Below are 13,414 nucleotides of genomic sequence, written 5' to 3' on the forward strand. Positions count from 1 at the left end.
TCCCGTGCCCGCTGCGGAACCGCAGTGCCCGGGCCCCGCCGTGCTCCACGGCACGAACACGCTGCGATGAGCACTCCCCGTCTCACCGCACGTACAGCCCCGGTCATTTCCAGAGCAGCTGTCCGGGCGCAGCCGGACCGGGCCGGCCGGCACAGACCGCAGCCAGGCCGGGCGGAGAGAGCGGTACGAGGCGGGGCCGAGAGGCCGCCCCGCCCCATCCTCGGGGATGCCGGGATGTTTACGGGCCTGGCAGGAGCGGCGGGGGGCGGAGAGCAGGTTGGGGCTGCCGCCGGTGCCTGCGCCGCCCGTCAGGAGCCCCGCTAGGCGCCCGCTGCCAGCGCCGGCGCAGCCCCGGGCTCGAGGCGCCGGGGAGGAGCGGGGGCCGGTCTCGGTCTCCCGCGCCAGGAGCAGGCGGAGCCAGGCTGCTCGGTGAGCGGGGCTGCGGCGGGTTCGGGGGGGTTCCGGAGCCGGGGGGTCCCGGGGGTCTGGGCGGCCGAGCCGGCTCTGCCGGGGCGCTCCCCCCGCCGCGGGGTTTGCCGGTGGTCCCGCCTCCCGCCGCCGTTCATTGGCCGCGGGGCTGCGGCGCGCGGCGCCATTGGCCGCGGTGGCTGCCGCTCCGCCCGCCGCACGGGGAGGGAGCGGCGCGGGGCCGGAGCGAGAAAGTTTGTGCGCAGCGCTGGGGCGGGACGGCAGCGGGCTGCGCCGCGTCCGGGACACCGGCACCTGCCCCGCGGCTGGAGGGGCGCCGAGCCGCCGTATGCCGGCCGGGCAAGCGGCGCCCTGAGCGCTTCGGTGGCGTCTCGCCCGGTGGCGGCTGCCGCGCCGCCTCCGCTGAAGGAGCGGGCGGCCGGGGACCCTGCCCGGCGGCCTCGCCACCTCCGCCCCAGCCTGCCTGCGGCCCCAGCCTGCCTGCGGCCCCAGCCTGCCTGCGGCCCGGCCGGTCCTCGTGCCTCTGCCGCGCCGGGCTCCTTGCGTGCCTGCCGCCGGCGGAGCTGCTTTCCTTGGTGTTCCTCGTCACTTTCCCCCTGTTTCCTCCAGGCTCCCGTGCCCTCCTCTCGCTTGGGGCTGGGTGTCGGGCAGATGCTCCCGGGACAGCCCAGCCTGGGGGTGCCACACGGCAGCGGTGACAACAGCGCTGTCACCGGCTGTGAGGGGGGGCAGCCCCGTCCCGGCGGGTCCGGCGGCCTCTGTCCCGAGAGGGCCTGGGGAGAGCTGCGGCCTGGTGGGACACGCTGGAAGTGAGGCGTTCTCCATATGGGAGTGAGCGTCCCCTCCTTCGGCTTACCGAGCATCCCGGCTCGGCTGTCCCGGTACCGGCCCCGCGTTCCTTTCAGTGTTCGTGTGAACTGATCCTGCGTGGTTGTAGGGTTCAGAACGCAGTTCTTGGAGTGCAGTGTGCTTTGGTTTGCTCTGCATTTTTTGAGGGGCGTTTTTTGAGGGTACTGGTAAAACAACTTAAGATAATCACCGTACTTCTAATAAAATATGGTGAGGGGACGTGTGTTCTTCATTAATCACACAAATATTTAATTCTTGATATTAGATAAAAGCTTTCTAAATGTTTTTTTCCCTCCTTGCACCAACTGAATGGTAACTTTTGTCACCTTTTGAAGTGATAGAGATATTTTTTCGGATTGCAATAGTGGCATCACTTCTCAGGAAAGGTCACGTGCACAGTAATTTTGTGGAATGTACTGGATGTATTTCCTGTATAAAGTTGTATGACAAGCCTGAGATGCAGAAATTGCATAAGATACACAGTTTGGATTATTAGATTGGACAGTTAGATTCACAGATTGGCTAAATCAGGAAGAATGAGATTTAAAAGGTTTTTTTTTTTTTTTCCTAGGCAGTTTAGGAGAGAACTCAAGTGTTGCAATGCTGTAGAAATGTCTGTTTAAAATACAGACTTGCACTGTCTTGAGAGACATGAAATGCAGTGGAAAACAGTCATTAGTTCATGGAAAACTTACGCAGAGGAAGGAAAACTGTGGTTGAAAGAGGGAAACTTACAAGCAAGTCCGGCAGCTTTAAAGTAAGAACTTAAAACCATGTTTGTTATTTTTAAATGTTTTGGTACTAAGAATAATACTGAGAGCACTTATTCTTTAATTTCAAAATACTAAGATACTATATTCAGAAATACCTGATGTTTGGGTAGATGGCTTGTCAGAGCACACTTAGAAGTTGGTCACTGTAAGGATGGAGATACTGCCTTTATCATAGATATCTTTTATTCAGCATACTAGTTAATCATTGCAGTAAAAAAAAAAAATTGAGATAAAGGAATTTTATTTAACCAAAAATCTTTTTTTGATGGACTTATCACAGCATCTTCCAGGGTCTACACAAATTAGATTAGTAGATTCCCATCCTCACCATGGAAGTTTGTTTCAAAAGAAGGAAAAAATCAAACATTTTAGAGTTCATTGGAAGGCCTGTGAACAAATTACAAAGTCAGATGAAAAATAGAGTCAGGCAGGAAGTCAGTTGCTCATTTTACTGTGATCTGTGGTATCTGCTGCATTGTACGACAGAGCCATATAAACCCCTCTATAAGCTCAGTTGCACAAAACATAGTCCTGTGTATTTGTGCACAGAGACATTTGCTGAGGTAGTTTGTTCATAAATTCATAAATTACCCACGTGTAATAAACTTTAGTGCAATACTCTCTGCCTTTATACTGATGCTGAATTCAGCTTATCACTATCACTGCCTTGCTGCCTTCTGAAGTTTGACATTGTTCCAAACATCTGTGCTGGATGCTTGGTTGAGTTCACCTTACATTGGAAAGTCCCCTAGGAAAAGTCCAACTGCACTAACTTCTTCTCTACCTCCAAGGGGTTTTTTTGGTGATTTGGTGTTTATCTGAAAATCCCTTCTGATTTAGGATTTAGGAGATGATGAGATTATCCTGTGAAGGTTAATACTATGGATAGTTTTAGGAGTTAACTGACTAATTTCCAGAGAATTTGTTCAGTTTATCTGCATTCCATGTGCTTTGCAAATGAGATGAAAATAACTGACCAAAATACCAAAGTGGTGATACGGGCTGATATGGACAGGCTTTAGAGCACTGATTTGCTGTATTTATCACCATTTCACTTCCCTAGCCACATGGGAAGGAGCAAAACCCTGGACTGAAGTACATAATCCCACATTTTGTTTGCCTAATAAGTATTAAAGTGATTCTTCCTGTCACATTAGTTTTAAAAGCTTCAGAGAAGCAATGCTGTGAAAATGAGTTGCTTTTTTGGTGAACAGACTCTTGTGCATTTGTCTCAGGCATGTAAAACAAATCTGTGATTCAGTTGTGATTTTTGTAGCTAGAAAATGTGCAGTATTTCAAGTGCCATTGTAATCTGTTGGGCATATAACACTCATTTATGCAAGGGAATTTGTTATAAAATTTTAAACAACACATTAAAAAGAGGAATTTGTAAGAAAATACTGTGAACAATCATGTTAAAACCTGATTGCACGTGGTTAATCTCGTGATATTAGTGACTTTTGTATTGGATTATAGTGACAAAGTAAATAGACTGTTTGCATCACGTGGCATTTGGGAGTCTGCATTCAAGCCTCTTCAAGCTGCTTGGAATGATTTATAGCAAAGTTATTGCTGTCTTATTTAATAGCTGTGTTTATGTTGGACCAGATGAATTATTTTACAATGTCATAAAAGTTCATGTAGAGCTTGTAGATTAGATTGTTGCTGAAGCCTTTGGGAGATATTTGAATTAGGTGCTGTGAAGTATTGATGAACCCCTCTTTCTCAGTTAATATCAATTTTCTGTAGTTAGAGAACAGAGCTTGCAAAATTACTGATTCCTTGATTGCAGGAAGGCGAAAGTATAACAGGTGAACTAAAAGTTACTTCTAAAAATAAGTAAAAAACTTGTGGTGGGAAAACACATAGCCTCCTGCCCTGTAGAGGCCCTTCTTCTGTACCCTTTTTGTCCTCATCTGAGAGCAAATCCAAAAAAGGAGTTGTCTTTGCAGCAGTGACCTTCCAGTCCTTGCCCTGACTGAGATTCAGAACTGTGTGTTGGGTATGTGGGCTGTGTGTGAGCTTTGCAGGGACCTGCAGGACCTGAGGAGCAGCCTGCAGACAGTGTCCCATGTACTGCTGGTCATTGAGGGTGCTCCACAGCCACACGTGGATCCTGCAGCTTTTACACAGTGGTGCTTTGATGTGAAACATAGAAGCAGCTGCAGACTGGAGTGTTGGCTTGTCTCTGAAGTGAGTGTGCTGGCTGCTGCCTGCCTTGCTTCTGGACCCAGGGATCCTGGATCGCTCACTGCTTTCAGGAGTCAAGGGTAATGCTGCTCAGAGGTTCACAGGAAGCCTGTTAAACCTGGCTGGTGTTTCTTTTCTGATTCTTTATAATGCTTCATTCATTTTCTCATCTTTGGGGTAGCAGATTTGAAACTAGATATCACAGATAAATTTTTTCAGCTTGAGAACGTGCATCTAATGCAGTAGGATGTCTTGCACTGCTTTCTAAGATAATGAGAGATTTTTGAGGAGTGTGTGGAATTTATTGCTAAATGTGTTCTACTCCACCTGTAGCAACATGGACATTGTCAGCCAGAGATGTTGCATGTTTGTGTCCACCCAGTCTTCTAATTGGGATGTATTTTCCCTGTGCTTAGCCATAGTGGGTTTATCTGACAGTGCTTTCACTCTTTTCATTTGTCTTGTGTTTTTAACTCTAGTGTGAAGATCACCTGTTTACACTTTTAGTAAAATCTCTTCAGCATCTCTTTATGAATAATTTGCTTTTATAGGTGTGTTTAAAGTTGTGCCCTCATTAAGGCTTCCTCTCTTGTGTGTGAGAGCTGTGAAGTTTTGTACCTATAAGGGTTTCTAAATCATGTTTTAGCTTCCTTTATCTGAACATCTTAGTTTTGGGGATTTTTTCTCCTTTCAGTTTCTTTTCCTTTTTCCAGTTTAACTTGTTATTCTTACTTATGTTCCTTCTGTTTATTTTGTTTCCTAGTTCTACTTTCCTATACAGTATTTTGTTGGCTTGGTGTTGTGAATTTCCTTCTCTCTGTGAATTGCCTTCTCTCTGTTGTGGTCCTTGCCTTGCTGTTACAGCTGTTTGAAGTGCTCGTTCACCTCCCTACCGAGGACAAAGCACAGTAAAATGTGGTGAGCTAGCTTATTAGCACACTGTTGCCAGAAGGAAGATGTTCTGTTACTTCTGCAGTCCTTTTCCTACATCTCCCATCCCTGAACTTCCCCTGGTGCTCAGCAGAGTGCCCCACGTGCTGGTTCTGCTCTCTGCTTGCAGAGCAGAAGTCCAGCTGCACCAGGGAGTTGGATCAGCTTGACAACGGGGCCAGAGAGTTCACAGTGGCAATGTGGGATTGTGTGGCAGAGAAAGTGAGAGAAAGAAAGATCTTTGGTGTCACTGAGCTGTTAGACTGACTTGTGTAATTTCATGTTACAGATGTAATTTGGCAGTAGATTCAGCTGATCCAAGTTAGTTGGGGCTAGAGCAGTCCTGTATCTTCCTCTCTGTCTTTTGCCATCACAGTCCTGTCCTTGTCTCTGCAATGGTACCATTCTGGGAACTGAACTGGGAAAAAGTCACTTTGTCAAGGGTAGTTTTCAGCGATTTTCACTTTGCTTACCAGGAGTCTGGGTAGCCACAGCAGCCCTACTGGAAGGAAGAGGGTTTAGGAGTCATGGCTGAAGGCAGGGAAGGGGCAGCATCACATCATCTGTTCACCCTTAGAGCTGCTTGCTTAGAGATGCAGGAGCACAGCCTGCTGTGGTGTGGGCTGAGGCTTTGATTCTAGATGGTTTCATGGTTAAACACAGTGCATTGTTCCCTGCAATACTTCTCACTGTGACATTATCATCTACCTATGCCCTTTATAATTGGCTATTGAGTATGAAGAAATGGGTTATCAAATTTCTTTCAGGCGAATAGAAACTAAATGAAGAATGTAGAAGCTTGCTGCTCAAGCAGTTTCAGTTCCTGTTTCTTATTCAGCTCATGAGAAGTAACAAACAAGCAGTTCAATAAGGGGCAAGTCAGTGCATGTATAACCCTTTGGGAGCACCTTGCATGATAAGCAATTTATTTGAGTGACACAACTGAAATGGAGAGGGAGAAGTAAACAAACTAACTTTTTAAATTGTGCAAATGAAGAGGAATGGAAGCAGACTTGTGAAGCAGGAGAGCTTTGACTTTCATCTTCTAATCAGACAGCACTGACAGAGCAAACTCTTAGTAGCTGGGGAATGACAGTGAATGGCATGTGTGTTTTCAGGGTTGGAGTGAAAATAAACCTGGTAAGTTGGGCCAAATGGATGAGAAGATTGTGTGCAAACTCTTAGTATATTCCCTTACTTTCTTCCAAAAGGGTTATTTGTGTATGGCTACTCCTGCTCTTGCTAAAACCCAACTTTTACCCCAGATTAACTGTCCATGTGTTTTTTGAGTGCTTTGACTGGACTGCCCATGAGTAGGGAATTTGGATATAAATTTGCTGAAAAATGCAGTATTTTCAATTAGGTAGTTAATATCTACCTGAAGATTAACAAGTGCTGGGAATTTGAATTGTTCAGATTCAAGGCTGTCCCTACAGAGGGGACTCGGCATCCTGTGGAGAGTATTGATCTGAGTTTTAGAAACTGCTTCTAAAATTAAAACTAATCCTTCTTGAATATAGATGTATATGGATCCAAGCTGAATCACTTTCAGTACATTAAAGTTGCATATACAGCTTCTCTCCGATGTGGATGCTTCTGCAGAGAATTTGACAAATCCTATGTGTTTTCCACATTTTAGAAGATATTTTGGGTTTTTTGGACAATGTGAAGCAAGTATTTACTATTAGCCGACAGTGGTAAAAATGAAATATTCTATGTACATACACAGGTATAGGTACATAATCTGTGTACAGATGTGTGCACATATATGCATATTAAGATATATATATGTTTATATATATATATGTATGCTAATAGGGATATGTGACATTTTATTGTGATAATGGTGAACTTGGTCTTCCAGTACTGAGTCTGCCTTGTCCCTTGTCAGTTAGTCTTGGCAGACTGACTTCAAGTGGGTGTCAGCTTAAATGCATTTTGCATTATTAATGCATACCTATAAAAATATATGTAAATATATAAACATTATAAACTGCAGCCTGCTCCTGAGTTGCCAGCAGTGAGTGGGTGCTGAAGAGTGTTGATCAGTGTTGATGACCTGACAAAGTGTGGGCTTGACCACCAAGCAGGTTCTCTCCAGTGGCCAAGTTTTTGCCTTTAAGAGGTAGAGAATGACTTCAGACAGTCTGCCTTACAAAGCAGTTCTGTGGCTGCTTTTTACCCTGAAGTGCCACGCTGTTACTGCTGGGTGTGAAGTTTGTCTCTCCTGCCAGGTCTGTGGCTGTGGCACTGGGAGGTTGTGTCAGTGTCACTGCAGGTGACAGAGAGCAGGGCTGGCACGCCTGGGCTCCCTGGCACACCCTGCTGGATTAGCACTGCTGCGGTAGGCACAGGAATTGGGTGGCAGCTGCTCAGGAAGGCACTTGGAAATCTAAACCCGTGTTTCCACAGCACTGCTTTTTTTTAGGTTCAACCAGAGGCACTGTTTGAATGTTCTACCTATGTTTAAATCATGCTTTTGGGTAGCTGAGACAAGATGTGATACAAGCAAATGGGAATATTTCTTTAGCTTGTGTTCTTACATGGAAACATAGAATTGATATATGTTGTTGGGTTCCTGCCCACCCCTCAGCTGAGGCTGATCCTTATCTTTAAATTCAGTAAAGATAGATGAGAAGTTTGTTGATCTAAAATTTTTCATTTTAGATCCATGTTAGATTGAAGAATCTAATGTTACACAAAATTTACAAGAAAATTATTTACAAAAAATAGTTGTTCCTGAAGAGCCTTGTCTCTAACTTAACTAAAGTAATGGTTATAGTAAAACCTGAAAATATCTGCCTTAATTGGTGGTGTAATCCAGAAGTAAACACAGTACATTCCATTCTTTGAGAACAGCCAAATTGACTGTGTCCCTGATCAGCACATCCTGAACCAGTGTAACTCTGTGTTAGCAATTATGTGCAGTAGTTACAGCTATATTTTGCAGAAAAAAAAGAAGACTGAGCTTCTCAGATTCTCAGCAGAACTGTAACATTCTGAGCATTCATTTAAGTATATGCTCTTTTCTTAAAGTATAGCTGTTTCTGCTTTGACATTGATTACTGTATGTTCTCACTTAAGATGCAAAATTGACAAACAAGTGCATAGCAAGTAGCTAATGGAAACCATGTATATTGAGACTATTAATGATGTTTTCTACAGGAAAACCTATTTTTTTGTTGTTGAAGAACTGCCATCTGTTAAAGCAACAACATTTTTGCCCAGATACCATGTGAATTCAGTGTGAATGCTTTATGGACTTGGAGCTATGAAACTAGTTCTTAAAAAGCATGTTTCATGTGATTAAGCAGTGCATTTAATCTTTTTCTCCTGGAATAGTCTGATCATATTTTTAAAGACATAGTTGCTAGACTTAAGTCACAAGAATTTCAAGTTTTTCCTAGTGTTTTTTTTTTTTTTTTTTTTTTTTTTTAATAATATTATTTTAGGATACATTTGAGTGAAATGGAAGTGATGACCTCTGGCTCCTGTTGAGGAGTGGCTCCTCTGGTCTGCTTGCCCTGACAGCCGTGGGTAGTCAGTCCTGCCTTTCCTCTGGCTGGAAAGCACCTGGAAAGCTGAGTGCTGCCTGTGGGATGGGAGCTCGGGTGTGGGAGTGAGCTCTGCCTCTTGGGCTGCTTTATATCTGTGTGATCTTGAGATGTGTGGGCAGAGAGCCAGAGCTCTGACAGGTGGCCACTGGGGAAGTGAATGAGGACAGCCAGGCCTGTTTGTGAAGGAAAGAAAAGGTGTTACTCCCATTTCAGGTACTTGGGGTTTGATGGTCTGACCTACAGGTGAGGGCTCCTTTTCTGCCTTGTGGAGTAAGAGGAGTTGCTGTGCCCTTGTGATTTCCAATGAAAAATTTGTCTTATTGTCTGTATCACCAGGAACTTCATTCTGCATCCTTTATGTGTAGGTGCCAGCTACTGTTTTGATGAGCTGAAAAGTCAAAGATTTAAAATATTAGTAATTAATCAGAAGTATTAACTATAATTGTAAAGTGTTATCAGCCATAGCCAGAGTATAAAATTTAGTGTATATGCCTGTGTTCCTGTGATCCATTTTCTGTGCCGGTTGTCCAAATCCAAGTGATCTTCATCATCAAAATGGTGAACATCATGTTTGCAATATGAATGATTAAGAAAGTTCCTTTTTTTTATCAAAGGATATGGTGAAGGCAAGGAGTCCTTTCCCCCCTGTGTGATTGGAGTAAAAGTATTGAAAAACATGAGTTGCATTTGGATGTTTTGGGGATGCTGTTATTGACTTGCCTCACCTGTTGCTTCATTTCTGTGAACCTTTATCAGTGTGATGGATTGATGGATTTGCAGAAGGTGGTCACTGTGGACAGAAATAGATGTGTCTTCTAATTGCATTTCAATTTTAAACAGGTATCCCCTTTATCTTTGAATCAATTACAGGTAATACAGAACAGCAGGAAGCCCCAAGCTGTGTGCTTTGTGTGGATGTATGATGGATGGGAAGGCAAAGCCTAAGGAGACCTTCGGTTGCTCTGAGTGTGGCTGTGGTTTGGTGTCAGGAATTGCTGATGGAGCTGGGATGGCATGTGGGTGGCTGCTTTCAATGGGCCAGGGAGAGCAGATCACTAATGATTTGTTTGTGTATGCTGTCCACTGCTTACTGCACAAGGGCAGCTCACGAGAAACTGCAGAGCTGCCTGGTGCCTCTTTTGTCTGTTGGTGATCTTACCACAACAATACTGTAAGAGTGGCAGCAGTGCAGCAAGCACAAGCCATTCATTAGTTTCTTGAATATTTTGGAATTGCCTTTGAGAAGCTTTTCTAAGGTTTTCTGTTGAGAGTTATTTCTAACCCTTTGAATAATCTAGAGGAATTACCGGGAAGATTTGCGTGTGTTTAACAGCTGTAGGAATCTGTGTAGAGTGTAAATAGCTTTGTATGTGGAAGAACATAGGTTTAGCAGAATAAATGTATTACAGGAAATTTCCTCATGTTAAACATTTAATGGTGTCAGAAAACATTTTCTGTGTCTGTCTGTAGAACATTCAGAATTTGGAGCTGGGAATAAGAAAACAATAAATTAAAAAGCAAGGATAATATCCTTGTCAGACACATTATTCTTGTTCCTCTGAAGGCCTTGGCAGGTTTGACCAGGTAATAGGCAGGGATACTTCATCTTTGTGTGATGAAAAAGTTGTTCAGGCCTTGCCTCTTACTTGTATGAAAGCTTATTTCATTGTTTGGCTTCGAAGCTGCAGTGAACTTTTGTGTTGTCTTCATCTGAACAAAGCTTGCCCTTGTAGGCATCAGTAGCAGGGGCTGCTGCACCTGCTCCCACCTCAGGGGTGCCTAAGAAAGGATGCACTTAGTTGAGGGGGAAAAAAAGTCTTATAAGCATTTGCATTTGTCTCTCCTGTTTTTACTGCTAGTGGTTCAGTGCATTTTGCAGCTCTTATTTACTGGTCAAAGCCTTGTGTGTCTATGTTGGGAATGTGGCAGGCATCTTTCCTCCCATCTTACTGATGGGAAATGAGAAGTTCACAGTATTCCAAAGGCCTCTTAACTAGCTTGTCAGAATGTACTGTGTACATGTTTAGCTTTTTTTTCTGTTTGGATGGAACTACTCTTGCATACTCCCTAAAACCTACAGCTAAATCAATGCAGTGCAGTATGTGTGCTGCAGTTTAACTCTGCTGCTGATCTGCTCTTTGCCCTGCTGCCTGTAGGTCAGACATCTACAGAGTTAAACACATGGTTGGTGCCCCTGAAGAGTAATGGGATGATGCAGCTTTTATCAGGCAGAGTAATTTATCTGGTGCAAATAGTTTTAATTCACATTATTAATGATAAATTCAGGTGCCTATAGTGATTTTTTAAATTTCATAGAACAGCTAAGCATAAGAAAATCTCCTTCCCCAAACAGTGCAGAGCTAGTTAAATGTTCCTAAACTCAAGCATACAATTGAGAAGATTAATTCCTTTGTTCTTCTGCTGATGCTCATTAATCATAAATACTGGCTGAATTACAGTGTAATGACTGTATTTTTCTTTTCAGGACATAAGAGACACTGCTGCTTGATAGAATGGATGAACAATCACAAGGAATGCAGGGGCCTACTGCTCCACCATTTCAGCCACAGGTACATATATCTGGGGTTTTTTAACTGTAACTCATTTCTTAAATAGGGATAACATTGTTTCTCATGGTAACAATGAAACTGTGAACAGATAGAATGTATTCTCATGATCTTGAAATGAATTCTATATGAGTCCAGTAATGCATAGAAAACAGTTGGTTTTAATTTTTGCCTCCTGCTGTTTCACTGACTTTGGGAAGTTGAAGTTGTAGGGTGAGGAGGAAGCAAAGAGGAATACAGTTGTTTCCTTAAGAAATCTTGAGTTGTTAAACTCTATGCTTCAAAATTGTATCCAAAATACCCTATTTATTTCAGACTGTTGGCTTTACCTACATCTTCTTACAGCTCCTGAAGTGATACTGTATGGATTTCTGTCATTACATTGACAGAAATGTAATGGTTGAAACCAGGCATCAGGTTTCAATCCACAACTTCCCTGGACCACCTCCCTTTTGCTGTCACCCTCACAATGAAAAAAATCTTTCCTGATGTTCAGATGAAACCTTCAGTGTTTCAGCCTGTGCCTATCACCTCTGGTCCTGTCACAGGGCACTGCTGAAGGAAGCCTGACTCTGTATTTTAACATGTGTTTTTCAGGAATTTGAGCCCACTGATGAGATTCCCCCTGAATCTTCTCTTCTGTAGGCTGGATGTTGCTGTCAGCCTTTCCCCCTGTGATCCGTGCTGCTGAGCTCTGGTTGCTTTCTCCAGTATGTCTGAGTAGGGGTTGCTCAGAGCTGGATGCAGCACTCCAGGTGTGCTCCTGCCAGTGCTGAGCAGAGGGGAAGGATCATCTCCCTCCTCCTCCTGGCACCACTCTCCAGAAGCAGCCCAGGACATCCCTGTCCACCATGGAGTGCATTGCTGGCCCCTGTTTGTGTTGGTGTCCAGTGGGACCCCAGGGCTGGCCTGTGGGGCTGCTTTCCAGCAGGTCAGTGCCCAGTGTTCCTGCTGCATTTTGGGGTTATTGCCAACCATGTGCAGAGCTTTCCACTTCTCTGTGGTGAATTGTGCGAGGCTCCTGGCAGCCCTTAAGTGCAGCCTGTCAGGAGCCCCTGGGATGACATCATGACCCTCTGGTCCATCCAGTCCTCCCAGTTTGTGTCATTAGCAAACTTTCTGAGATCACACTTGGCCCCATTATCCAGATCATTAAAGATGGTGTTGATCAATACTGGACTGAACCCACTGTTGATTGCTGAGGTGCACTGCAGGCTGCAGTCCTCCAGCCACAGTCAGTGCTATCAGAAACTCAGTTGCTATTTGGAATGAAGTGCCTGAAAGCTCCATCAGAGTTTATCTATAAATTAAAACACTCTACTCCCTTACATCACAAGGATGTTTTGTGAGTGCAGATAGTACTCCCAAACTGCTTCCACATTGTGAAAAGGTTATGGAGGAAGATAGAAAAATGTGGATTAGCAATCTGAGGCAGTAGACTCTTAAATTCCAGAACTTTTGTAAGAGTAGAATGAGAGCATTTTAGCATCTAAATAGAGAAAAGCATTAATCTCTTACTAGATCTGAAAAACCATAAACTGAAGGCAGCATATACATCCCTTACTTCTTGGGGTTTGTTTGTTTTTTTGTTTTGTGTTTTTTTTTTTTTTTTTTTTTTTTTTTTTTTTTTGCGGTGTGTTTTTTGTGTTTGCTTTGGCATTCTCAAAGCTGAAGAACAGTGGCTTATTAAGTCTCTTCTTATATGGAAGCATCTCTTTGCTCAGCATTGCTATTCTGCTCTGTTTCCTTGATTGCCTGTATTCCCTTCAAAATGAGGATTCAGAGCCCTGTGCATTCAGTCTACACACAATGGACTTAAGTAGTGAAACATTTTGTTGTCTGTTTCATTCAGTTGCTTTTCCTAAAGATGTCTAACTTGTGTTTTGGTGGTAACTGACCAAGCAGTTGAACTTTTCCTGGAAGTTTTTCCATGGTGTTGTGTAAATCTTTTTCCTGTGTGGTAATAGCTAATGTAAAAGCAATGATTCACAGTCTTTAGGGTGGTATCTCCCATTAAGTTTTGGACTGGTAACCTTGAGATGCTAGTATTGAGTAGCAGGGTGAAAATCTAAGGGAATCTTCTGCAAGGCTTTGCAGCCATATTTTCAGCTGGTTTTCT

The 13,414-nt window shown here is 44.0% G+C and overlaps 1 protein-coding gene across 4 annotated transcripts in view; it reads left to right on the forward strand.

The window, feature by feature from the left end:
* Positions 1-215: 215 nt before the first annotated feature.
* The window catches only part of NEK7 (NIMA related kinase 7), a 67,202-nt gene continuing 54,003 nt past the window's right edge, over positions 216-13,414 (forward strand). For all 4 annotated transcript variants that reach the window (XR_009274931.1, XR_009274932.1, XM_058808415.1 and 1 more), the window contains exons 1-2: positions 216-429; positions 11,214-11,298. Coding sequence is in view for 2 of the 4 variants with exons in the window: in XM_058808415.1 (XP_058664398.1) it covers positions 11,242-11,298 (57 nt within the window). In the remaining 2 variants the exon portion in view is untranslated. The remainder of the gene's footprint in view (positions 430-11,213; positions 11,299-13,414) is intronic.

Source organism: Ammospiza caudacuta, chromosome 7 (assembly GCF_027887145.1).
Source record: "Ammospiza caudacuta isolate bAmmCau1 chromosome 7, bAmmCau1.pri, whole genome shotgun sequence".
In the NCBI taxonomy this organism is placed as follows: domain Eukaryota; kingdom Metazoa; phylum Chordata; class Aves; order Passeriformes; family Passerellidae; genus Ammospiza; species Ammospiza caudacuta.